Raw genomic sequence first — 25,350 nt, forward strand, 5'->3', positions numbered from 1 at the left:
TCGATTGATCAACATCATTACTTTTAATGCGATAACAATATTTACAAATAAAATAACAATAATACGTGTATGCAGCTCATATCGGTAGCAACACAATTATTGCATAATTCACGCATTCCACTGGCACATTTGCCTGTGCCCTTTTACATTGAACGATATAAAAATCGAACACTCGCCACTTCATAGTTGCCAATCGGCAAAAAGGCACATTTCGATCGAATCGTTGGGATTTTGTTGATTAGAAAAAAAAGGCAATTTTTTTATGTCAAATTTTTTCAATCCATCGTTTTTTCCAGGATAAACACCTAAATGGGTAACTTTTCAATTCAGAACTTACGACACCATAATCAGTAGACTTTTTAATCGATACCAATTCGTATACAAACGTCGATCGATCGTTTTCAATGTATTTTTTGTTTCGTCAATTAATTCATACACCATAGCGAATAAGATACGCGCTTGAGTGTACGTGTCCGTATAAAATGCCAAACTGGTAAAGCTTTGCGTATGATTAATATGCATCTTTTTTTTTTTTTTTTTTTTTTTTTTTTAATTTCATTTATGAATTATTCAACGAACGATAAATAATGAAGGTTTCAATAACGATGCGTTTATTGGTGCTTCGGGAATCATGTCTTCGTGGCTTTCGAGACTCTCGAGACCCTCGAGTCTTTTGACGCCAAGGAGGTCCGTGACGGTGGCCGGCTGTCTGGTTTGTCTAATCTAGAAGGAAATAAAATTCATTTGCGTTTGTGTAAATAATGCGAGATGATGTTAAATGGCTACGAAAAATTAATTTGTAGCAAATTTAAGTGTATGTTGAACACGTGTGGGTATTAAAATAATCGACAAACTGGTCGATCAATTTATTCCCTCAATCAGTTCTCTCACTCACTTTACCGGTTTGGTTTAATATACGTGTATATGAAAAGGGTAGTATAATACATACGGATATAAGTTAGTTGGCAGTAAAGTTGAGAGATTTTTTTTTCTATTTTGGAATTGATATTTTTAATTTCTTTTCCTTATTATTATAAAACCGATAGTGTGTCTTGTATCATAATTTTAGTCAAAATCATAAGGGTTTATATTTTATTTTTTTATTTTTTTTTTATTTTTTACGAATGGTAGTAAGTTTTTTGATTAATTTCTTTCAGATAAAAATACTATCTAATCAACTTTTAGCGGCAATAAAATTGAAAACAATGTTTCGTTAATAAGTCCCAAAGAAATGATTGAAGTGCCGTCTTCAGGGCTTTTTTTTTTAAGAATAAGTATTTTTTTTACGCGGGCTTCCTTGGCATATCTTTGTCCAAAATGAAAACAAAGTTTGAAAACAATGGGTGTACCCACATAACACGTATTCCAAAGCCCGTAGTCTCCGTACCCACGCCAAAAGTCTTTGTTTCCAATTCAAGTCTCCTGTATTTATGATATTTTTTTTTTTTAATTTTAAAAAACCCAGATGAAATATAAACAAAAAATAAATAAATAAATAAAAAAAAATAAGTGAGCTAGAAGGTGATGAAATAACATGCGTAAACTATAAACTCACCCGTTGCTTTTTGAGCCACGCTTGAACATGTCCGACAACTTTTTTTTCAGGTTCTTCTTATCCTTCTTCAGTGCTTCGGTTAGGTTCGCCTCGGATCCCGAGCTCTACAATGCAACAGTTTAGAAAATTATTGAGTTTGGCCAGTACTACATTTGTGTTCCTGTCTGGAGAAGAAGAAGATGGGGAATTCAAACGGAATCGACAAGGTAACGAATATGATTTTGTTTAATATGTTTAGACATGTATTGTATTAAAGTTGTACTATAATAATAGTCACTGGGATTGGAAAATTTTTTTTTTGAACGATTAGCGAGTCACGAGATGAAGTTTTTTATTCAAAATTCGATTTGCTTAGATTGATCGGTGGCTTCAGTGATGAATAACTTTAAGTTATATCTAAGGTGGTTCATGGTAAAAGTACCAATAGTAAATTTTATCTCATATCATATTTAATAAATATAATAATAAACTTTACTGGGCCCAAGTGTTAGTTGTGTCTCTAGAAGCCAGTTCTTAAAATTTTATTTTTCATTGTACAGACTAGTTTTATGCATGAACCATCTCAATTAATATTAATTAATACATTATTTTTAAAACTCTTTAGACGTTTGTAGGTTACATTAATAATTATAAATGACATGATATATATTCACGTGCGTTTCATACAGTTGTAAGAAAGAAACAATGATCAGATGCATGAACGAAGGATAACAAGGCGTGAAAATATATTTTTTCCTTTCAAACATTCTCAGAATGTAACACATATTATTTAAGTATGTGCGGTGATCATTGATTGTTCATAAAATAGAATCATGCTAGAGTATAAAATAAATATTAGTGAAAGAATGGAAACCGAGACTTCCATTTAACAAGAATTAAATAAAAACAGTAAATGACAGGGGGATTCTGACAAAACACACAAAAGGTGATTTTTTTACAGACAAAATATGAATTAGAAAAAAAGTATGGGCACAGTTTGAGTATGAATTTTTTTACCTATTATATGTGTAAAACATGATCTGAACGTCATGATTCTTCGGTTCATCATGGCAAATTGACTTGACAGCCAATTCAGTTACTCACGTATTTTGGTTATAATTGAAACAACTTTTATAAAATGAGCCATGTATGTATTTTTCCTTGTGATACTTAAGCCTTAGTATTTACATTTACATGTCTAATGTATATGTCTTATTGGTAAATTTTTTGCTTGAAGTAAGAAAAAAAAAGAAAAAAAAGAAAGATAAGCGAAAGCGTAATTGCAATTTTAGTTTACAAAACGAAGAAGAAAAAAAGTAAAGGAAGCTAGTCCTGTCAGCTTTGCGAGCGATTTATTCCAAAAAGTGTATCAGTCGATATGACTAAAAGCACACAAACGATTCATCCTTGTCAATTGTTTTATTGAGAATTTTCATTGTTATATTTTTTATCATAAAGAATATAATGACTTGATGCAGGGCTACAACATGAGCATCGTTATATTGTCAAAAGCTTCGGTATTCACGTACCTGAAGGGACGAGTCGTAAGATGGATCGTCCAGGCTCGCCGATTTCGTCAGTTTCGTCGTCATCTTGCGAAATATTCCCTTGCTGTGTTTTTTGTCGAGTATCTCGCTCTGCGTGGATTCAGTTGACAATTGGCTAGACGGACAAGTTTTAACATTTCAATTTTAATTCATACGTTTAATTTGGAAAAATTAATGATCGCACGAACCTCTCCATACTCGCGTCTCGAACTAGACTACCGTGCCGAGTACTCATTTCCGAACCGTTCAACGACTGTAGGCTCGAGACGTTGCTGTTGCTGTTGTTTCCCCATATAGACTGGAAAGCAAACATGAATTGCAAGTATCAGAAAGAGGATAGCTATTGACTACGTTTCATGTGTACAGAACTTGATTTTTCTTTTTCACACCCTAACAAAATTTGTGAAAATCCTTGTTTTATTTTACTTTAGAAAAAATAACTCGTCTTTTCATTTGTTCTAAGCCAAAGAGAATCGACAGGCTCACAAAAAACGATGGAAAAAAAAATTTTCTTCCTTCGAAACTGGTATAAAAGAAAATAAAACTATCAATACTTTATAAGATAAAAATCCCAAATGCGTGACTTCCACAACAAACTTTTTCAACTTTCAAAAGCACCTTGTAGTATATTTTTGATAAAACGACTCATACGCATACCTGGTCACCTCTTCCGGTCGTTTGCTCCAGTGAGAGGCTCTTCCTTTTCAAGCTCGGTTTCGAGCGACCCGTCACTTTCCCAGCATCGTTTTCAATGGACGAAGACCTACAGAGAAAAAAAAAAAAAAAAAAAAAAAAAAAAAATTAATTTACTTCTGTATACAGGAGCACAAACACACTTTAATGTTTACACCCACCGTTTGCTCGATTTCTTCGTCCTACCAGCGCTCTCGTCCGAGGACTTTTTCGACTCCTGCAGCTCCCTGGCGACCTCCATCAGCTTCTTTATCGTGTACTCCAGCTTCTCCGTCTTCCCGGCCGGTGCGACCGACGAGGCTGCAAAAACAATTGTCACGTCAACCCCTCAAATGAGACCGACTCTGCCGGCTCAACGCACTACCTCGACTGACGTCCTCCCTCGACTCCAGCATCGGCGAGGACTCCCTCGACTTGGGTCCTTTGAGCCTACGAGGCGGCGTTGGCGTGTACAACTCCTGCCTGCCGCGCCCGTCATCCGCGTTACCATTCGTCTCCGGGAATAGCCTCATGAGATCATCCACCTGCTGCAGCAGGACGTTCAAATTGCGCGCCTCCAATTGCTCGGCCCTGCGTTTGCTGATCAGCAGGCCCCGCAGGTCGTCTATCTCTTGCTCGTACTTGTGCTTGTCGCGGCGCATCTTTTCGTTGCTCGTGCGCAGCTTCGCGTGGGCGTCTCTCAGCTCGATCAGATCGGTTTGGAGCTGATTTTGGCGTTGGATGAAAACAAGCTTGTCATTGCTCGTACATCGTACGCTTGGGTTTTGTGGAAAATTACTGGGAGCAGTACTCACCCCGAGGAACTGGTTTCTGCTCTCGGTCTTTTCCTCCTCGAATTGTTTTTTCATTTGCTCGGATCTCCTTTTGTTCTCCAAGCGCTCCTTGTCCCGCTCTCGCTCCACCTACGGGGATCAAATGAGCGCAAATATGGGTGCAATCGTTTATTCATTCGTCGTATGATATTTCGATGCGACCAAGAATGTATTCACTTGGTTATTTGTAATATATGGGCCCAAAAATGAGACGAGCTTTTCATCCAGTGGGAACTGACTTGGTCTGTCCATCTCGACAACGAAAAAAAAAAAAAAAATTACGAAATACTGCGAGTGGCTGGATAAATTTGGTCGTGATTTCAGGAATTTACCCCGGTATCGAAAAAACATTGTTTAAAATTTATATTAAATACAAAAGAAGGTATGCATACCTCGAAGAGCGTCTGTCTGAGGTCACGTGCCAGTGTCGCCGTCTCCTGCAGTAGCCTCTGCTGGTCCTCGCGCTCCTTCTGCCAGGCCAGTTCCATGCGCACCTTCAGCCCTGGAATCTTTGCTCGTCCGCTAGCCAACAGCCTCTCCTCCTCCAGCTGTGAATAAAATTTTTTTTTTTTCCCACAAAAAATCTCACCATTTTGTCGTGAGACGACTATATACATACCTCGTTGACCCTCGACTGCAGCTCGGCCATTTTAATCTCCGAGGCTGCCTTTTCAGAGACGAGTTCCGTCTTCAGCTTGGATGCCTCAAGCTTTGTCTCCGACAGTTCGTCCTCCATCGTAACGATCTGCTTCTCTAGCTGCGCTCGAATGGCACTCGACACCTCCTCGTCCTTAAAAAATACAGTAGAATTAGTTATTATTAAAAAAAAAAAGAAAAAAAAACACAGTCTTCTATCTTACGATTAATATTCTTACCTCGGTCGATGCGCCCGTCGATGCGTTCGATTGTCTCCTGGGCCTGGCGTTGCTCTTGAGTTCACCGATCGTCCTTTGTGCTCCTTCGAGCATCTGCTTGTAAGTGTCGCGCTCGCGTTTGTACCTCGTGAGTTGCGCCTGTATGCTCTTGATTTCGTCGCTGATTGCCTGGATCCTCTGCTCGTAGCGTAGTTTGCTCTGAGCGAGCTCCGTTTTCCGCAACTTTTCCGCATTCTCCAGTGCTAGTTTACTTTTGCGCAGTTCTGATTCCAGGGCCGAACTGTCGGCTGTTAGGTTGCGCTGGACCTTGGAGACCCGCGTGTAATCTTGCAGCTTGCCGCTTAGGTCGTCGTTCTGGTGAATATGGTTTTTCATTTTTTTTTTAGATGTTCTTGGATCTTTGATTGTGGATTATGACAAAATCTTTATGAACATTAGGGTTTCTCGAGTAGATATTTCTTTTAGCTCCAATCGCTTTTTTGTGACAGTAAACTTAAAGAGTACTGTAAATTTTTGAAGACGAAATGAAAATGACAAATTTATTTATTGTTTCATCTATTTGTTAGTTCATAACGAGTAATCTTCAATATTTTTGTTTGCAACTGCATAATTAGAACTTGACCAAACAATGAAATATAATTGAATATTAATAGCTTCAAGAACATTTGATTGTTTCCCGAATGAATCATTAATTGTGATTATGGATTTAGTTACAACTGCAAGACTAAATGCTTATTTTTGGTTTTATTAATGATAACTGGCTTTTAAAATATTATTTAATTCAATTAAATTAAAATAAAATAAATTGATAAATGATTAGTTTTGTAATAGAAATTAAAAAAGTATTTAACACTTGAGCAAATTTTAACTGACAATTAAATTTGTTGGATGAAAGTTTTTTATAGAAATATTTTATGCTAAAGATTAAATTTAATTAATTATTTAAAACAAGTTTTAGTTTAAAATTGAATAAATTGTTTCTTGCATTACAAATTAATTAAAAACGTGAACTTGATTCTTAAATGAATGCCCAATCAACAAAAATTATATTAAATTATTTCTAACATCCAACCTACGTGAACAGTCTCTCTAAAAATTTAATATTATCTGTATTTAGGAGTATAGATTAATTTTACAATTTTGAAACTAGTATAGTTTCAACCTTAGTTCAAAGCTGCAAAGAAGCGATTTATTGCTCATCATGAGGGAGCGGAAAAAAATGCAAGTCTAAAAATTAATCAACAGCTCAGTGTCCACGTGTACTCACAACTTTCTTCAAGTCCTCGATTTGTTGAGTCATCGAGCTGCTCGCCTTTTTAAGCCTGAGATTTTCCTCCCGCAAATCGTCTTGCGACAGTAGTCCATTCGCCGTTTTTTCGTACTCTCGCAATTGTTCCTGCAACGCAGACAGAATTATTGATGTAGGTATACGGGAACCGTACCCATTAATTTAGCTCTCCGGTACCTATCGCTCAAGGCGATTTCACACTGTCATATATGTACTATCAAAGAGGGAATGTCAGATAAATGGTTAATTTGGAGTTTTCGTGCCAAAGTTAATTGTCTCTGATCTCATGGGGTGTGGTGAGAATCATTGATGTGATTGGATTTTATAAATGTATGGTTGAATATTTCTGAAAAACTAACAGTGTAGGGTGGTGGATTAATGCAATTAATCAATCAATTTTTTGTCGTTCGGAGTCTCTAGTCTACCTTTGGAAACCTAATGGGGAAAATCTAGAGTACGTATATAATATTTATTATATTGAGTATACTTATCGATTTTATTATTGGATTAAATGTTACAGTTATGCTAGATATATAATCTGTTAGGTTTTCGATTAGATAAACGAATTAGCACATAAAGTAGTTAACAAGCTTCTCTCGTTTCACGTGAATTTCTACGTGATACTGCAGTAACTTGCCTACAAAGACAATAAAAAGAGAAAATTAGTCAAGAAGCTTTGGTTTCACACTTGAACAATTATTAAATCAAACTCAATGAAAGTCTGCTATTTTGTTAACGATGATAAATTGTCGGACAGTGTGAAAGCCGATAAAAAAAGAGGCAATCTATATTATATTGAGGGATGTTAAAATGTATGGCATAATTACTTCGAGGCGCGACTTCAGCGTTAGCCATTCGGACTCCTTGAGCCTATAGAACTGACGAAGCTCTTGCAGTTCCGCTTGCAGAGTTATGTAGTCCTGCTTGTGGTCGATTAGTTGTCTGCGACGCGAATAGATGGATTATTTTTTCCTCTCCTTTCATCGCTCGATTGCGTAAATTTCTAAAGGCAATTCATTTTCACTAGACACTTACCCGTTGAGAAGTTGGCTTTCCTTTTCGAGCTGGGACTTCGTCTCGGTTAGTTTCTCATGTTTGCTACTCAGATCCTCGTACTGACGCGTTCCTCTTTTGACTTCGTTTTCCAAATCTTTTTTTACGGGAATTTAGAGTATAATTTGATTTTAATTTTACCGTGTAAAATATATTTTTCAAATTTTTATTACTGCAAGCTTACTTGCTATTTTTTCTTCATACGTGCTCTTAAGGTCTTCCAATTTTTTCGAGTTTAGTCCAGCCTTTTCCAGTCTAAGGTTCTTCTTTTTTAATTTTTCGATCTCCTCGTCCTTAGTTTGTTTTTCTTTTTCCAGTTGGCTCGTCAGTTTGTCCTTCTCCTTCTTCAAATTGGCCAATTCTGACAACAAATCTGATACCTTCGATGATGTTGAATTTTTGAGATTTTCCAGTTCTAATTTAGTCTGCTTTAGGTCGTTTTCCATTTGAATTTTTGCTGTTTCGACCTGAAGTATATTTTACAAGTTAGTATTTTTGTTCTAAATAACTTTTAAGTTCCGTTAAAAAAAACTTTTTCTTACTCAATACAGCTACTCTTTTAAAGACATGACTCCTTATTACAATTTTATTACAAATAATTTTTCAATTTGTGGAAATTAACAAACTTACTTTACAAATAATAAAAAAAAAAAAAAAATTATTTTTGAGAAAAACGATTGACCATTAATGGCACTTGTAATTCGCTTTTTTTAGTTACAAAAATACTATTATAAGTTATTTGTACATAAAAAATTGTTGTTTTTCATCTCTTATACCAAATTAAAAACACAATATTATATGAAAACATAATACTACTGTATCTGCAATGTTATCATGAGAAATCAATATAATAGAGACTTAATACAACTATTATTAAAAACCCATTTTTAGTAGAGGTTTTACGGATCCTTTTGTGCACTTATTTGTCGTAGTGACAGTTTAAAAACGCCAAAAAACTCAGTTTTTTTTTTTTTTGGACGTGTCTCACCACTTTTTTAAACCTGAAAAATTCACAATAACAGAACAAAATGTGTCCATTACAAAAAAAATATTTTTTCTGCTATACCACTTTAAAAGGCGTTTTTCTAGAATTTTTTAAAAATCTTTAACGGCTCCAGAAATTTGAATTTAATTCCAAAATTAAAAACAAAATATACATTAATTAGTTGCTTAAAAGAACATTTTAAAACATTTTTTTGAAATTTTTAAAAATTGTACAAGGTGTCAAAAAAATTAAATACATATTTTTGGCATTTTTTTACATTTTCACTGCTACAAATAAATACAAAAAAAAATTGTTAAACAATTATTAAATCTTTATTTATCATTGAAGATTCACAAAATCTTTTTTGTACTTATTTCTCATAGTGATGTTGAGAAAAAATGCCAAAAATCTTAGTTTTTAATTTTTTGGATCCATTCCACTAGTTTTAGAAATTTGAAAAAATTCACACTGATAAAAAAAAGTAATTGTTTTGTAAAAAAAATATTATTCCTACGCCACACAAAACAGGGCTTTTTCTAAAATCTTTCAAAAATTACGAACGTCTCTAAAAATTTGAATTCAGGGCAAAAAGAAAAAAAAAAAATTTTCTTATATTTTTTACCTAAAGGGCATTTTTTAAACAACTTTTTAGATTTTTAAAAAATGTGCAACAGGTAAAAAAAAAATAAATACAGATTTTTAGAGTTTTTTTACGTTGTCACTGCGACAAATAAATACAAAAAAAATTGTTAAACAATTACTAAATCTATATTTATCATTAAAGTTTCACGGAATTTTTTTTTGTATTTATTTCTCATAGTGATGTTGCGAAAAAATGCCAAAAATCTTAGTTTTTAATTTTTTGGATCCATTCCACCAGTTTTAGAAATCTGAAAAAATTTACACTGATAAAAAAAAGTAATTGTATTGTAAAAAAAATATTATTCTTACACCGCACAAAACAGGGCTTTTTCTAAAATCTTTTAAAAATTACAAACGTCTCTAAAAATTTGAATTCAGTGCCAAAAATTGAAAAAAAAAATTTTGTATATTGTTCACCTAAAAGTGTATTATTAACATATTTTTTTAGATTTAAAAAAAATGTGCAATAAATCAAAAAAATTAAATACAAGTTTTAAAATTTTTTTTTACGTTGTCACTGCGATAAATGAGTAAAAAAAAAAATTGGTAAGCCAATATTAAATGTTTATTCTTAGTTGAAGTTTCACGGAATCTTTGTTGTATTTATTTCTCATAATGCTGTTACAAAAAAAGCCAAAAATTCCAGATTTTTATTTTTTGGGCCCGTTTCACTAGTTCTAAAAATCTGGAAAAATTCTTGGTTATAGAAAAAGAAGGTTTTTTTTTTAAACCCACAAAAAAGGTTTTTTCTAAAAATTTTTTTCCATTTTTAACAATTCCGGAAAATTTGAATTTATCGCTAAAAATAAAAAAAAATTTTCGTTTGCTTGTCACCTACAAGAGCATTATTTAAAACTGTTTTAGAGTTTTTTTTATTTAGCCGAAAAAATTAAAAAAAATTTAAAGAAAAAAAAAAAAAACTGAAAAAGATATTTTTACCAAACCTTACTAACAAAATTTTACTGAGAGTAGTCTAGAGACCTAAAATTTAGCACATGAACATCTTTATATAGTATCTTCTGATCCGCAAACTTGAAGTAAAGTTCTTTGGAGCATTTTTACTTTCCTTAACTGGCTAGACTTTTTTATTAGAAAAAAAATGCATCATTTGAATAAAATTTAAATTTTTTCGCCGATATTACCGTAAACACATAAATAAGAATAGAATTTAAAAACACTAAAGAAAATTCACGTTTTTGGAAAATATGTACTTTCAGTTCAAAGAAAATAGCACAGATATTAATTACGTGTACGTAAAATATTTCATTTTGTGTCCATTACAAAGCTACGATAAATGACAACTCTAACAGCTGCATAATACGTTACTCACCGTAGTTAGTGTCCTTGCGAGTTTCGTCTCCTTGTCGCCAACAGATTTCAGGTCCTCTTGTAGTTTTTTGCATCGCTCCTTTTCTTGGGCAAGTTCCTTCTTCAGATCCGTCAGGTCCGTCTCAATCTTGGCTGTATCCTTCTTCGTCGACGTTGCTGCCTCTGTGTTTGAAACATTTACACACGTACAAGAAATCGAAAATATTAAAAAAAACTTTTTCAATTTTATTTCTGACAAAAAGCAAACAAAAATTATTCCATTAAAACAGAGATAACAATATCATAGCGTTGCAATTCGAAGTATTTTACGATCCAATTTAGAAATGGGATCTCTCCGAGAAAGAAGAGAGCACAAATTTCGGATAAGGTACTTAAAAGGGTTGTGACAATTTACCGAGATCCTTTTTGAGCTGTACGACCTCGTTATAGACCTTGAGCTTATCTGCCGACAGTGAGAGTAATTTCGACTTGAGCTTTTCTTTTTCCTCCTGAAACTTTAACTTCTCAGAATCCCAAGACTTGCGCTCGGTTTCGAGCGATGCCTGGCTTTCTTCCAATTTCTTCTTCACTGTAGTAAGCAATTATAATCGCATGAATTATATACTCTCAGAGCCAGTATGACATTTATAATTCATTTTTTTATCAATAAAAACGGAGACGAGTGCAAACATTCATTTTGTTTTTTATTACCAACGATCATTTTTGTGTGCACGAGGAATTATATAAACAATTTTCTGTTAAATCCCCACAATCTAAAGAAAAAAAGAAAAAAAAAAAAAAAAAATGTTTTCAAGACACCAGACAAATTTTTCATAAAAACTGTTTATGTACACTAAAATGAATCTAATGAAAAACTGATGATCTCTTTAATGCTTTGTTAGTCGTGTGAAACGCGCTTAAAAGGTTATTTTTTATTAATGAAAGATTTCATTTTCATTGTTTTAAAATCAATAATAAATGATAAGTATTAAATAAGACCAGCTTATTTTTCATTTATCTTCGCTAAATAGTGTTTTTAAAACAAGTATCTCTAATAAACTACAAACGTTTTCGTAAATTTAATTGAAATCACCGTCTTTTGACCACAGCCTCGAAGCAACCAGAGCATCGACAAATCGGGCTCAATTAAAAATTATTCCCTTATTTTTATACATTACATAAAAAAAAATCTCATTCAACACTCACAATTGACCAAATCCTCGTTTTTCGAGCTATCCCCGTTTACTACAGCCGTTCCAGTAGTCTTGTTCTTTTTGGCCTCTTTTTCCTTCGTCAATTCTTTTTCCGTCTTGTCGAGCTTTTCTTTCAATAGCTCGTGCTCCTTGGCCAATTTGTCGTACTTGAAACTTGTATTCGGCAATCCAAGATCGCGATTGTCAAGCATGTTTACCATCACGTTGATTATTTCTCCTGTTAATATATTGAAAATGTTATTATAGTGCATCAAACAAAATTTCTTAGTTTATCTTAATTGTATCTCTAAAAATGTTTCTTACCCACATCCTTTTCCATACTGTCGGCCAACTTTTTGATTTGCATCTTCTGCGCGTACTCCGTTGGTTTTTTGTTTGTTCGATTTTTGTACTCGGTCCCAACCTTCTTCAGCACGTCCTCTATCCTTTTGATCTAAATTTTTGTCGATCGAAGAAATAATTAGAGATTCGTACAAAGAAAAAGACACAACCAAAATATCAATCTCACACGCACCTGCTCGTACTTCTTTTCCAAATCAGTCTTGTCGGCCTCCAGCAACTCGGCCTTGCGCTCGATCCTCTTGAGCTTAAACAACAGTACCCGGCAATTTTTGTTCGATTGTTCGAGGTTCTTCTTCAGTTTCGTGTACTCGTCGGCCTGCTCTTCTCTTTTACCATTAGAAAAAAAAAGCGTTTTATTGCCCGTCGCTATATACAATAATAATTTATGATCTGGTAGCTTAGATGTTTACGTGCACGGAGAGTAACGATACTCGTAAAACATCACATGAATTATTGCATAATCATCGTGGCAAATCAGCCGGTATATCGGCGCTATTGTTAAAAATAATAGATACATTGCACCAAAGGTGCCCGTTGGCCAAAACTTGATAAAAACAAAACACACCTGAAGTTGTCCTGCATCTCGTAGATCTCCTCCTCGAGTTCCCTGATCTCCTTCTTCATGTCCTCGTTCTCGTCCATGAGGCTCTCGCAGAGCGCCTCCGCGGCCTTGAGCTTCGAGCGCAGCTCCTCCGCGGCGCGCTCGCGCTCGCTCTTGTGCGTCTTCAAGTTCAGCTCTCGTTCCAGGCTCTTTATTTTAGCTGCAAGACTCGCGCGCTCCTCCGTCAGTGCTTCAAAGAAAATAATATTTTACAAGTCAAACTTTCATTTTTTTTTTTTTACGTATAGAAATATTTTCGAAGGAGAGTCGAAGCCGAAGCTTGTCACGTCTTTGCCTCTTACATCATAGTTCGACGCGACTAAGAAACAGAAGGACTGTGGGGGGGGGGGTGAAAAGAAAGACTCACTATCGTTTTTCCCTTGAAGGTCCTTGACAGTCTTCTGTAGCTTGAGCACGTCGGTGCCACCGGACGACTTGGCCGGGGAGTCCATCGTGGAGAGCTTGCGCAGCAGTATCTCGGCCTTCTCCTTCTCGACACGATCGCACCGCGCCCTCATGTCGCTCAGCTGCGTCCTGAGTTTCTCGACCTCTTGGTCGCGACGCTGCTGTCGTACAGAGAGGAGGAGGAGGAGGAGGCCGGGCCCCGGTTAGTCTTTTTTTAGGGCTCTTATTTTTATGATCGCGAGGATGTCACAATCGCGATTTGCAAGCTAAATGAAACTGCGTGGCTGTCGGTGTGTGCGTAATATCGATGCCTCGGTATAGAGAAAAAGGTACCGTCTCGCAGAAGTTATTGAGGTGAATTTGGTGGTTGTGCTTTTTTTTTTTTTTTTCCTTGCGATTGCCTGAATTTTGGGTGATTATCGACAATCCATGGTTTTTCGAAACTTAGATATAAATTTGATCGAGAGTACTAGTTACAGAGATATTAAATTTTTTCTTCTACAAATCGAGGTGGTGCCTTTTTTTCGTCAACGCATCGATATATACGTAAATATGTATGAGCATGTGTTCTATATAGACACTGCTCGCATAAGCGTTTATAAGTTATTCAACAAATAACTTTTTTGTAAATTGCGTATAAATTTTATCTGTGGGTCACGATTTGACTTGACGGTTTTCGCTATACATGTTTTTTAATATCGAACTAATTTTGTGTGTATGTTTTAAACATATTAAATTGTTCAGGTATATAATAACTTACGTATTTTTTGCATAACTTTGCACCAATTATTTAAAAAAATTATAAACAAACATACAGTAAATACTTCATAAAAAAATTTTATTATTATTTTTTATACTAAAATTAATCTTTAAAAAAGTTTCAAATTATTTGATTGTTGTAAAAATTTTTATTACGAGGAAAATAAAACCGGTTTAAAAGGTTTACAATAAATTTTAACGGATCGACCAAGGTGAAAAGGGTTCACTACAGTTTATTTACTGTTTTTGTTGATGTAATGTTGCATGAGGTATAAGGCTGGACTACGCAAACCATCTATATGCGACTAAAGTAACGAACGATGTCTCGAATGGTTTCATTAATTTTACCTAGTTTTATAAAGTATTTAAGAAACTACTTTGCAAATGTATAAGTTATCTATTGATACGATTAGTTATGATGAGACATTTTTCGATTACACTACGATAGACTGTGACATCCTTCGTTGATAACAGAAAACAAATTGTTCATTCCAGTCAATAAAGTCAAAATTACTTTTTCGGGCTTTTCCGTCACTTTAGTGGACGATTCGGTTTTAGGTCCATTTCGCTCGGCGATTCGCGATTTCCTTACCTTCGATCGATTATAGAACGGGAGAGAGACAAAATAGGAAAATAGAAAAGATTAATGAGGTTAATAAACAGAATTTTGCCTTCTCTTTTTAAGAAATGATAGTAATGGATAGAAAATTAATCCATGAAAACATATAATATATAGACTTGCAACAACAATTAAAGCTCATTATTTTATGCGATACCATGTTTATCTTGAAATAATTTTGCTATTATTTTGATATGAGATTTTTGATTTATAATTTTCAAAGAATTAAAATTATTAACTCATGACATATCACAGATGAGCTTTATCAAAATTAGTTTTTTACAACAATACAGGACATTTATTGTCAAAACATCAGTGAAAAGTACCGGTATATTTCAGTTAACTATAATTTTATAGATGTTTTAGATTTTCTCAAGATGTAAGCTCTCGTAAAGTGCCTACTCTTACAGTTTTCTTAATTGTATAGTAATGAGCATATACGCTCGTTTATGCTCATCACTGATACACCATCTTTTATGTATTTATTTTAATCGATGTATCTTTGTTTCTGAATTTTTATTATGATGATGCTTTTTTCACCAGTTGATTTTTCTCAGTTATTAATTAAAAATGGTAAATAAATCCTAAAATATACAAAAAATAAAAAAAGTTATCGTTTGGAGATATTAAGTACCGATTATTTTTATAAAGTAGGCTCCAAAAACATTTAAAAAAAATTGTTTCTCCAAGAAGCCGATACTTTTGCAATATGTATATTTTCGGGTATCGAAACATCTACAAAGTTACAACCGATTTGATAAGGAGATTTTTCACTGCCTGCTTTGATAGTATATGTCTTGAAGACATTACAAAGTACGTTAACAATGCATTTTTTTAACATGAATGATCATTGTTTGTGTTTGATATAAATCGTACAATCGATGTGAAATGATTTTTAAAACTTCATGAAGAAGATCGTTCATTGGTTCTATCAATTTTTCAAAGCAGCGAACAAAATTGTACATTTCACAAACACAAACACGTAATGAATTGTAATAGGATCACAAGTCATTCAGTCAGGAATAAACTATACACACGCTAGGGAGAGAGTAAGGCCGTCAATTTTTCATGATAAACTGTACTGCCGATTCCTCACCAACTTTACTCTCTCTCTCTCTCTCTCTCTCTCTCTCTTGTATACGAAAAAAGCCTTCATACACATATAAACTTTCTAACCAAATGGGTACAGGAACATTAAAAAAAAAAAAAAAAAAACCAAAAACAAGTAGAAGCAAAATTCCCACATGTCCAATATCACCTGTATAATGAACTCGGCATCGTTGTCCGAGCTCGCCCCGTTGCTCTTATCAATCACGCCCTTGATCTGCAGCTTCTGCGGCTGGACCGTCGACTGGCCTTCCGTCTTCGTGGGCATGGGGTACCTGCGATCACTGAAGCTCTCATCGACACTGAAGCGCCGGAAGTTGTAGCTATCGGACGACGAGCCCGCGTAGGTCTTCGGCCTTGGTGGTCTGACCGTGACCGTGACCTCGGGCTCGTTGGTCACAATCGGCCGTAGATCGCTCAGGCTCGCGCTCGATAGGTCCGCCGCTGAGTTCCAGCTGCCCGTTGAATTTTGCTCGTCTTTCACGAGGTTCGAGGTCGACGACCAGCTCCGCCGATTTTCCGAGCCGTTCGACAGACTGTGGGGGTGGAGAATCGGGAGTTTTTTTTTTTTCTCTTTCTTTGAGATTTTGTTTTTTCGGACAGAGCGGAAAGCATATCGTTACCGGCGCGCTGGAATCATCGGCTCCCATACCGATAGGCTCGGCGACGAGGAGGTCGTGTCCTTCGTGATCTTCTTGACAGCTCCCTGGTTGTGGTCCTTGTAGTCTCTATTGAAAGACAAGTATATCGGTAGAGCAATGAGTACCGAACAAAGATTCGATCGATCTGTCTCAGTGGTGTGGTCGTAGGAAGCGAAGCTTCAACTAATTAAAGACCCCCCCCAAAAAAAAGAGGCCAAAGGAGAGGAAGCTAAAGAGAGAAAAGCTCGCAAACTTCAGCAGCCGGCCTTGAACTTGGGGCCATAATGGCTGGCCACGGCAAGTCCAGGTTCTGGCAGTGAGCGCGATTTTTCCATGTGGCCTTAATTAAGTCCAAGCTCTCATCATGTTCCTCCGTCTCTGTCGTTGTTCTTATTTCTACGACAATTTTAAAAGGCCCCTTTCCTCTCGTATTCAATTTTCTCGGCCGAGTCCGAAAATAACGATATTTCCGCGTTGTTATGCGGCGCGTGGGTGCGGTTTTTTTAACAAATCTGTTTTTTTTTTCTTTCTTTTTTTTTTTTTTTTTTACGGAGATACGTTTAGTGTTGCGTTGATTAACTATCAATGTAAAAGTCGAGAGGCTTTGTTAAATCCATATTTCTTAGAGTTTTTTTTTTTCATGTGAAAAAATGACAACAACCTTCATACGGTGAAGTAGTTTATTGGTGTATATAACTATAGTTATAAGGCGACGGACGTCACGCGAAACGCGTCAAGTGCGTTTGTTTCTTTTTTCTTTCCGTGAATCCAGAAATAAGACTCTAACTTTGAACTTGCGTATAATACTTTGCTTTGTGTTAGTGAACAAAATTTTCAGGCGCAACTTTGCTCTCCACAGCTTATGTTTTTGCCAGAGTAAAAAATCTGATTGTACGTAATAAATAAACTGTTGTAATTATAGGTTCAAGTCCAGTTAGAAGAAGTTATATACCATTTTTATTCATTAAAACCATATTTTATATGATTCATTTTTGGCCATTTTTTTTTGAGAGTGTAACTCTATGTAATTGTTGTGTTTTTTTTTTTTATTCTCTAAAAGGAAAAACTTTGAAAAACAACAATAAACAGTTACAAATGCATAATCAAGAAAATGAGAATGAATTGAAAAAAAAATATTAGCCATATATCTTTTAAAGAAACTTTTTACTCTGGCCTAAAATATAGAAATTGCGTCTTGAGCGTTAAAGTTTAGTTTTTTTTTTTTTTTTTTTTTTTTTTTTGCAAAAATTCACCCATTCGTGCTTTTCTTGTCAATCCGCCTGCTATTTATAACAAACGTCACCGCGGCAGAAGCAAACGTGCGAGATTCCCCATCAATCCCAAAGTTTAATTTAATTTTAGTTTCACTTCATCGCCGATCGTAGGCAATAAACAACATCGTACATTGACGCAATTCATTCAATCCGTTGGCATCAGCCGCACTGCCAACTGTAGTCCACATGTATAAATATACACAATACCTTCTTTGCTCCTCGTTCACCCAAAATCGAAAATACTTTTATCATACAACACACATCTGCAGATTTCCTTTCCCAGCTCGTACACAGCCACGTGACCTAAAAATAACCGAAACAAACCCTCAAAAACACGAGTAGTAGACGCGAACGCATATCGATGCCCGGTAAACCCAAACAACGAGACTTTTCTCGCACCCACATAATTTTCCTCGCTCACTTTTCAAGCTCAAAACAACCTGTCAGCGCGACCGCTCCACCTACTCGTCGACTTTTCATCGGCACTGTAGCTTACCTGTAGCATCTTTTGCATCTGGTAGGCCATTTTGTTTGAGGATGAAAACCCAGGGGACACAGTGGGTCGCCCGTCGAGGTTGGGTACAAGTGGTGCATCTTGTTCATTACCCTTGAGTCCTGATGGTTTTTTCGCTACCTAGCTTCCATGGGAACCAATTGTATTTTTTTTTCGTCTCCCGTGAAACTTTTTACAAAAATCGTTGGGTGGCTGGCGCGAGTTTGGCTGATTTCAATCCACAATCTTGGGCGCTTTTCATAGTCCAGTTTTTTCTCCACTCGGGCACTGGAGGGAAGAAATCGGCGCAGGTATCGCCACAGCCCTTGAAAATCGGTATGACACGCAGGGACACTTTTTGAACTATTTGGTTTGTTGTGGTGAACAAATAAACAAACAAACAAAAAGATGCACTAAATAATAACCAAAGGGCACAGTTTGTCGAAAGCACATACTGGAAAGAAGAAAAAAAAAAAAAAAAAAGAAGAAGAGACTCGTTCGTTTGAAGGTGTCGGGCACCTCGACCCAATTTTCCCGTGGCCCGCCGCGAGTCGTGAAAAGCGGGACGACGGCGGCCACGGCGGTGGTGGTTTGGTTCGTGCGTCTGGGGGGATCCGTCCCTCTCTTTTTCTTACGTAATTATAAGCGAGCTCTCTCCTCCTCTGTCGAACGAACGAGCCAACGCGTAGATGAAGACCAAGAGGTACGGAGGAAAGACGATAGTCGGGCGCGTGTGCGCGTGGCGGATCGGTCGCTAACCCAAATGCGGATCAGAAAGAGACGATCGGCCGATTAAATTTACCCGGGGCGTCTTCCTCTCCTCCGCCCGTCCATCTACGTGGATTCTTTTTTTTTTTCGTGTCGATTTGTAGCCTATACGTATATATGATGTACACTCACGGACGCGCTCGAGAGCTTTTTCACACTAAAAGAGTATATAGGCCGGAGCTTTACCACTACTTTGTATAATAGTGTACACGCACGGCGTGTCGTGGAAGTTGTCCAAGTTTAGAGCGAAGTTTCTAAAATTGCGGGCACACCTGCACTGTCTTTTGGGCGAATTGACGCTAATTTGTCGCTCTTGAGATGCGCTACGCGCGTGCAACTTTTATTTCTTCGAGAAAAATTGATTTCTCCAGGCGTATAAGTCAATCAGAGATCGATGATCATATCATTTTCGCTGATGCTTTTTTTTACAGGGGGTATTTCTACAATATGTAGTGACCGTACGATTATCTTCCTATTTTACGAGAGAAAAATGTCTATGGTTGTCTTATCATCTACCTATACTGAGATCTACCAAAAGTGTAATCCATTGCAACAACACTTTTGTTTCTTACGGGGAAGACACATGCACTGCACCGATACGCAGTCATCATTAAACACAGTGTTTTGCTTGACGAGAAAACATCACCGTGTCACACGAAAATCACAAAAACGGTCCTTCCCGTCGGTCACTATTTAAAAACCCCGCAAACAGAGGTCACATTAGGACAGCGACGATGTCCGGTGTGTCTCGGCGCCTACTACTAGCACATCGGCGGAATCCCCAGAGAGGCTGCTCCTCTCAAAAACACGCGCGTGTGCGTGCGCCGGAACATTACTCGCGTCTATACCTCTGTGCGAATTTTTTGGCCGGTTGCCAGTACAGCAGCAGCAGCAGCAGCTCTCGTGTATATTTGTCTCTAGGCTGTAAATGCATGTTGCCAGCCCCATTAGAGCTTGTGTGTCGTACTTATTATCAAATGTGTGGAGTGGCTGCTCAGAGAGGACATAGAGCTGATTTGAGGATACTTCTTAGCCCCAAAAAGGCCTAAATTGAACGGTTTGGTTAAAGAGCTTGTGGGTATATAACGAAAACGAAATTCTTCTATAATAGTGATAGGTTCTTTTTTGGGTGAAAAGAGTATTTTCAATTGGTTTCATACGTAGATAAGTTATCTGTATTGAAATTTTTTTAAAAATTTGCTGAAATCTCAACCACTTTGTTCTTTATTAGATATCAAGATGGGGTATGGGTTATGCAGGAGTTGTATGTTCGTACAAAACAACAGTACAAATAATATTTTTTCAATATTTTCATATAAATATTTTTTTAAACGCAATAAATAAGCAACAGGTGTAGTTGTAAATAATAGCTGAACAAATAATTGCTCCCACTTGGTATTATTAAATAAATTTACTATTTTTATTCGATTAAATACTTTTCGGTATACAAATTTTACTAAATTTACTTTTCAATGATACTTTCTTAAATGTACATAAATTTTATGTATAAGTACACAGTAGTTTGTATCGATTTTTTTGGATTAAATATTTACAATTTAGTTAATTCATATTTAAATTTGTTTAAATATTATAGAATCTTTTCAGTCCCTTCAATCACTTTTTCATTGGAGAAGAAAAAATGTTTCTTGATCATGACTGTCCAGAGTTCATGAAACTACTAGGTATTTCCTTACATTCTGGGGCCAACTTTTAACTATTATTGTTTTTTGTCAGCTATAAAAAATAAATCTATATAGAAAATTTAAATTGTGTTTGAATTTAAGTTTAAAATATTTGTTTTGAAATTCACCTTTCCATGTAGTTCTTTAATACAAATGAGCATCATAAAAACTATGGAAATAATAATCAACCAACTAATTATTGCAATTTGGTGCAAAGCTGCTCCTGCCTCTGTAATTAAAATTAGCTTTTTAACTCTCATTACTAATGACTTATCATACAGTGTATTATGTATATTTAAGGACCTTTGACCAGAAGTAACGTGCAATAGTAAAAATTATAATTTACACACCTGTCATAGTAAGCTTTTGAAATTTTCGTACGGATCCAAAGCGATTCTCAGCTTGACACGAATAATTTCCGTTATCACCTTCCAAAAAGGATCGTATTATTAATTTTTGGTTATCATCCATAAAAACAAAGTTTTGTGATAGCTCTAACGGTACATCATCCTTATACCACTTAATATGAGGTTTTGGCTTGCCATTAGCATAACACCATAAACGAATACTGTTTTTAGTATCTTCCACCGACAAAATTACTTCGGTGTTATTCAAATTTGTTCTAATAAAGCTAGGTTTCACTGGATCTAATAAATAGAGTAATATTTATTGCAAATAAAAATAAGTCATCTACTTTGTACTTAAATTAATAATACGTCATTACCATTAAGTAGAAGGAGGTATTGTGCAGACTGGCTATTACCTCCTGCTAATCGTGCTGTGCAAGTATATTCTTGTTGATCTGATTCCTGCACGTTACTAATTAAGAGAATACTGCGATAGGTAAAATTAGTTTTTTCTAACGTGATGCTTACTTTACCTAAAACCGATTTAACAAATCGTAAGGTTGGTGTACAGACGAACTGCGTGGTTAAATGTTTTCATGTATTGAGGCAATTACCTGGTACTTCATTTACGTTCCATTTAATCGAAAAATACTTGTAATTAACAGCAGTACAGATTAATTTGACGTTGTCACCTACGTATAGTTTTCTCTTGAGTTTTTCAATCCCCATATCGGTATTTGGTGCTCCATCTTCATTGAACGGTGAATTAAAAAATAAAAAAGAATTAAGATCGGAAATCAATGTTTGATAAAAAAATTAGTATAAAATAATAATAAAGGCGTAAATACCCGTAACGAGAACAGTATGACTTCTAGAGCTACAGTCATAAATATTGCAAACATTGAAATTTATTTTGCCAAACATTTTCAGATTTTTCAGTGTTACTTTTATTGAATAACTTATTGGCTGAGGCGTATCTATTTCTGTAAACTTAATTGGTAAAAGAATCGTTAAGGTCATGGGTATTTTCTTCCCCGTATATATTTAGTGTTGGGATTTATCGATACAAATATATTACCGTTGTTTATTGGTATTTGATGTGTGCAAGTCATTGCAGGGGGTAAAGAAAAGCAACAATAGAGCCCACGATGAGGGAAAAGTGCAAACTTGTAGGACTTTTGAGACTTGATACGTTATTGACTGTACAAAGTTCAGTTTTTTAACTACTTTGCGTTATCAAGCGTGATATAAACAATGAGGATAACAGTAGGTGCATGCTTAATAGTTTAATAATTAATAAAAAATTAAATTTTATTATCCAACAGATTACTGACAGTTAATGAAATTATTAACAGTAGTAATAACATGTTCCTATTGTTCTGGAAGTGTTTTATTCACAATAAATCTGAGGCAGTTTTTTATTATGCCAATGACGATAATATACATAATATAGATACATGCAGAATAACACAGCAACGTAGAGCCGTTATACGCAAAGTTCATGAGAATAGCTGTAAAGAAAAATAAAAATGAAAAATCAAGTTTATGCGTTACTGACTTTGGTGTCATCTTCGTTTCGTCACTACCAACAAATCCCGTTGTCACTCTTTTGCTTTTACGTTTAGTACTATGAGTAGCTATGATATTTGAAATTATTGTGATTCACGTCGATTTCACGTTTAGCATCTCTAGTTAGTAAACTCGCGCGATTTGACACCAGCAATGAGTAAATAAGCCCACAAGAATCCTACAAGTTTTTACTATTATGGAATCAGGTGGTGCCAATAGACTTGCATACAATTCATAGCTAACCTTTAACATAGACTTGCTGCAGCCATAGTTAAATTCAGTTGTTCGGCAACTCGTGTAGGTACATAATGCATAAGGCTTGGGATATCCAAAAGCATGAAGAAAAAAAATGGCGTCATCATCAATGTCGTAATATTTTTTTGAGGCTGATATTTTATGAATCATTGGTCTGCCTGTGAAAGCAAATACATAAATTAACTATGAGAAGATAGTACTAAAAAAAATAAATAAATAAATAAAGCAATATTTAGTAAGACTAATTTGTGCATTGTATTATGCGTACTGTGAATTTCGAGAGTAAAATGCAAGTACTTTATTCCAGCGCTATTATTAGCTCGAAGAGTAAAATCACCCCAATATTTCATATCGATATCTTCAATCGTTAGATTACTTGTTGTTTCATCACTTGACACTGAGAAGCGATCTGTCATTATTTTTTTGATTTCCTGGCCATTGGGCGCCAACCTTAAAAGTTTCACATTAACACCACGATTTATTACCAGTGGCTGTCATCAATTTGTTTATATAGTTGAACATCTTACCATGTGAGTGTTGGAGGAGGGTGTGCATCGATGTGAGCTACAAAAGTAGCTGAATCATAATTGTCTAGTTCTCTGATTATTTTTCTATTGTCAGACGTTAGATTGATGTACGGTTCTACAAAAGATAGATTAGAAGAAAAAAAAAGGTTTTACTTTCCTTGTTAGTTTGTAGGAAAATAATGTATAAGCATACGTTTACGCAACTTACTACATATTTTGATGTAAGTAATGCTTGTCAAGTTCAAGGATCCCATTACGTGGCACGTGTAATTTCCTTCATAATCGTGAGTAATATCATTCAATATGAGCTCAGATGTGACTAGCTTTATAGAGCCTCTGTTCTCTTCAACAACATTCGAAGTTTTGTTTAAATTCTGATAATGGCATTTAGTAAATTTTTAGGCTGATTTTAAGTGAAGAAAAATAGGTCTATTTGAATTTTTAGGTGCGTGTTCATGTTCTCTTACTATATTATATGGAGTCTTCCAAAAAATTTTGTAAGCATTTTTTATTTTTATTCCAAATCTGCATTTGATATTCAAGGTTGAGCCAACAGCAGCGTACCCTAGATCGTCCATTTCGATACTTGGAATTTTAAGCCAATCCTCATTTTCAATAAAAACTTTGACATCTATTTTTTGTGACAAACCATTTTGATTAACTTCACAAGTGTAATTGGCGTCATCTGTGTATCTTGAATTTCTGATGGTGAAACCGGTTTTCGGATCAAAAGATATTCTCGAGTCGTGCTGTAATTCCTAAAAGATAATCGATAAGATTGCGCCATTTTCTTATTTTTTGTGAATAATTTGATCGACTAAGTATGTATTATTACTTTGCCATTTTTTTTAAGTATCACTTGCGCTGTAGGAAAAGTTGGGCGACATGGCAGAGTAATACTGTTTCCGACCCGACCGTGAGATTTTAGATAACCATTAGTAATGTAATCGAGAGAACCATCAAACGGTGTAAAAGCCCATTTGGATGCTGCGCCAAAAAAGTTTTTTAATTGATATGTATAATTTTTTTTGGCGTTATTATTACTTTATGTAACTTTTTTGTGCAGGAAAAGCATGACAAAGTTACAATTTTCTCACATTTAATGTAAACGTACAACCAACTGGATACTGTACGCTCGATAAAGCGTTTTCTAAACATTGTTCGATTTTTTTTCACACAGCCATACCAACCGGTATCTCCAACGACTGTCGATATCCTTGTAAATATCAAATGAGAGTCAGCGTCTTTAGAAATTTCAGGATGGGATGGTACTACCTTCTCATGATTGAAACATTCTTTAAGTTCTTTCCACAATTTATCTCATCATTTTAATAAGTATAAAGAAGTAAAAAATTGCGTGACTTACGTCATAAGCACTCCTTGAATCACTTAGTTCTTTAATATGTTGTCGATCGTAGTATGGGTACAAAAATTTAAAATTACCAATACCCAAACACGACAGTTTCAGAGCATCTCCTTCGTTCAGCTCCAATACATCCAAATCGGGTTGAAGAGATAGGCCGTATACACAAAAGCCTATAATATATTTATAAAAATTTACTCATGTGACATTAAGCTTGTTAAAATTGAGTCACTTCTGAAAAAATCAGCCCAAAGAATTAAACCAAAAAACAAAAAGGAGCGCGATAGTGCAAGGGTAGTGCCATTCTGGTATGTAGGAGAGCTATTGTGTGATGCTGAAGCTGTGATACTCTCGTAACATATTATATGGAAGTCCTTAAGTGGTCAAACACTATAACTGTCTGAGATTTTTTTCTTTTCGAAAAAGTGCGGCTATTTTTTCTCTTAAAATAAGTAAACTGGCTTCTTGAGGATTATTCGTAAGAATGGAAAATGAGATAACGTAGAATCACTACCGTTGCTATAAAAAAGCACAAGATAAAAAAAATCTTGTTCTAAACTCTATGTTTTAAATGCCTATGAAACGTGCTCTAAGAATTATAAACAGTGCTTATACAAGTGCATAATATCTGATGGGAATTACTTCAA

At 35.3% G+C, this 25,350-nt stretch overlaps 3 protein-coding genes across 3 annotated transcripts; all 3 read right to left on the minus strand.

Moving 5' to 3' along the window:
* LOC106639204 (uncharacterized) lies at window positions 1-18,657 on the minus strand. The gene is made up of 26 exons (XM_089594613.1): window positions 18,196-18,657; window positions 16,408-16,512; window positions 15,936-16,320; window positions 14,573-14,650; window positions 13,262-13,442; window positions 12,859-13,084; window positions 12,466-12,619; window positions 12,255-12,384; window positions 11,944-12,168; window positions 11,153-11,326; window positions 10,760-10,920; window positions 7,987-8,269; window positions 7,785-7,899; window positions 7,577-7,691; window positions 6,729-6,857; window positions 5,462-5,815; window positions 5,206-5,376; window positions 4,979-5,134; window positions 4,569-4,676; window positions 4,139-4,478; window positions 3,936-4,074; window positions 3,739-3,844; window positions 3,270-3,379; window positions 3,064-3,196; window positions 1,556-1,659; window positions 1-723 (listed from the first exon to the last, which is right to left on the minus strand). Exons 1-26 carry the CDS (start codon window positions 18,300-18,302, stop codon window positions 630-632), a joined length of 4,383 nt encoding a protein of 1,460 aa, XP_089450739.1. The 5' UTR covers window positions 18,303-18,657; the 3' UTR covers window positions 1-629.
* A 1,953-nt stretch (window positions 18,658-20,610) lies between these two features.
* Window positions 20,611-21,587, minus strand: LOC149374221 (leucine-rich repeats and immunoglobulin-like domains protein 1). The gene is made up of 5 exons (XM_089594813.1): window positions 21,563-21,587; window positions 21,367-21,522; window positions 20,993-21,289; window positions 20,771-20,871; window positions 20,611-20,667 (listed from the first exon to the last, which is right to left on the minus strand). Exons 1-5 carry the CDS (start codon window positions 21,585-21,587, stop codon window positions 20,611-20,613), a joined length of 636 nt encoding a protein of 211 aa, XP_089450939.1.
* A 901-nt stretch (window positions 21,588-22,488) lies between these two features.
* On the minus strand, window positions 22,489-24,576 carry LOC149374222 (vascular endothelial growth factor receptor 1-like). The gene is made up of 8 exons (XM_089594814.1): window positions 24,438-24,576; window positions 24,176-24,327; window positions 23,808-24,098; window positions 23,549-23,714; window positions 23,341-23,455; window positions 23,082-23,263; window positions 22,802-22,971; window positions 22,489-22,500 (listed from the first exon to the last, which is right to left on the minus strand). The coding sequence occupies exons 1-8, from the start codon at window positions 24,496-24,498 to the stop codon at window positions 22,489-22,491; spliced, it is 1,149 nt and encodes a 382-aa protein (XP_089450940.1). The 5' UTR covers window positions 24,499-24,576.
* Between the last annotated feature and the right edge of the window lie 774 nt (window positions 24,577-25,350).

Source organism: Copidosoma floridanum, unplaced genomic scaffold (genome assembly GCF_036245765.1).
Source record: "Copidosoma floridanum isolate Cflo_tuat_1 unplaced genomic scaffold, Cflo_Japanese_pri ptg000021l, whole genome shotgun sequence".
In the NCBI taxonomy this organism is placed as follows: Eukaryota; Metazoa; Arthropoda; class Insecta; order Hymenoptera; family Encyrtidae; genus Copidosoma; species Copidosoma floridanum.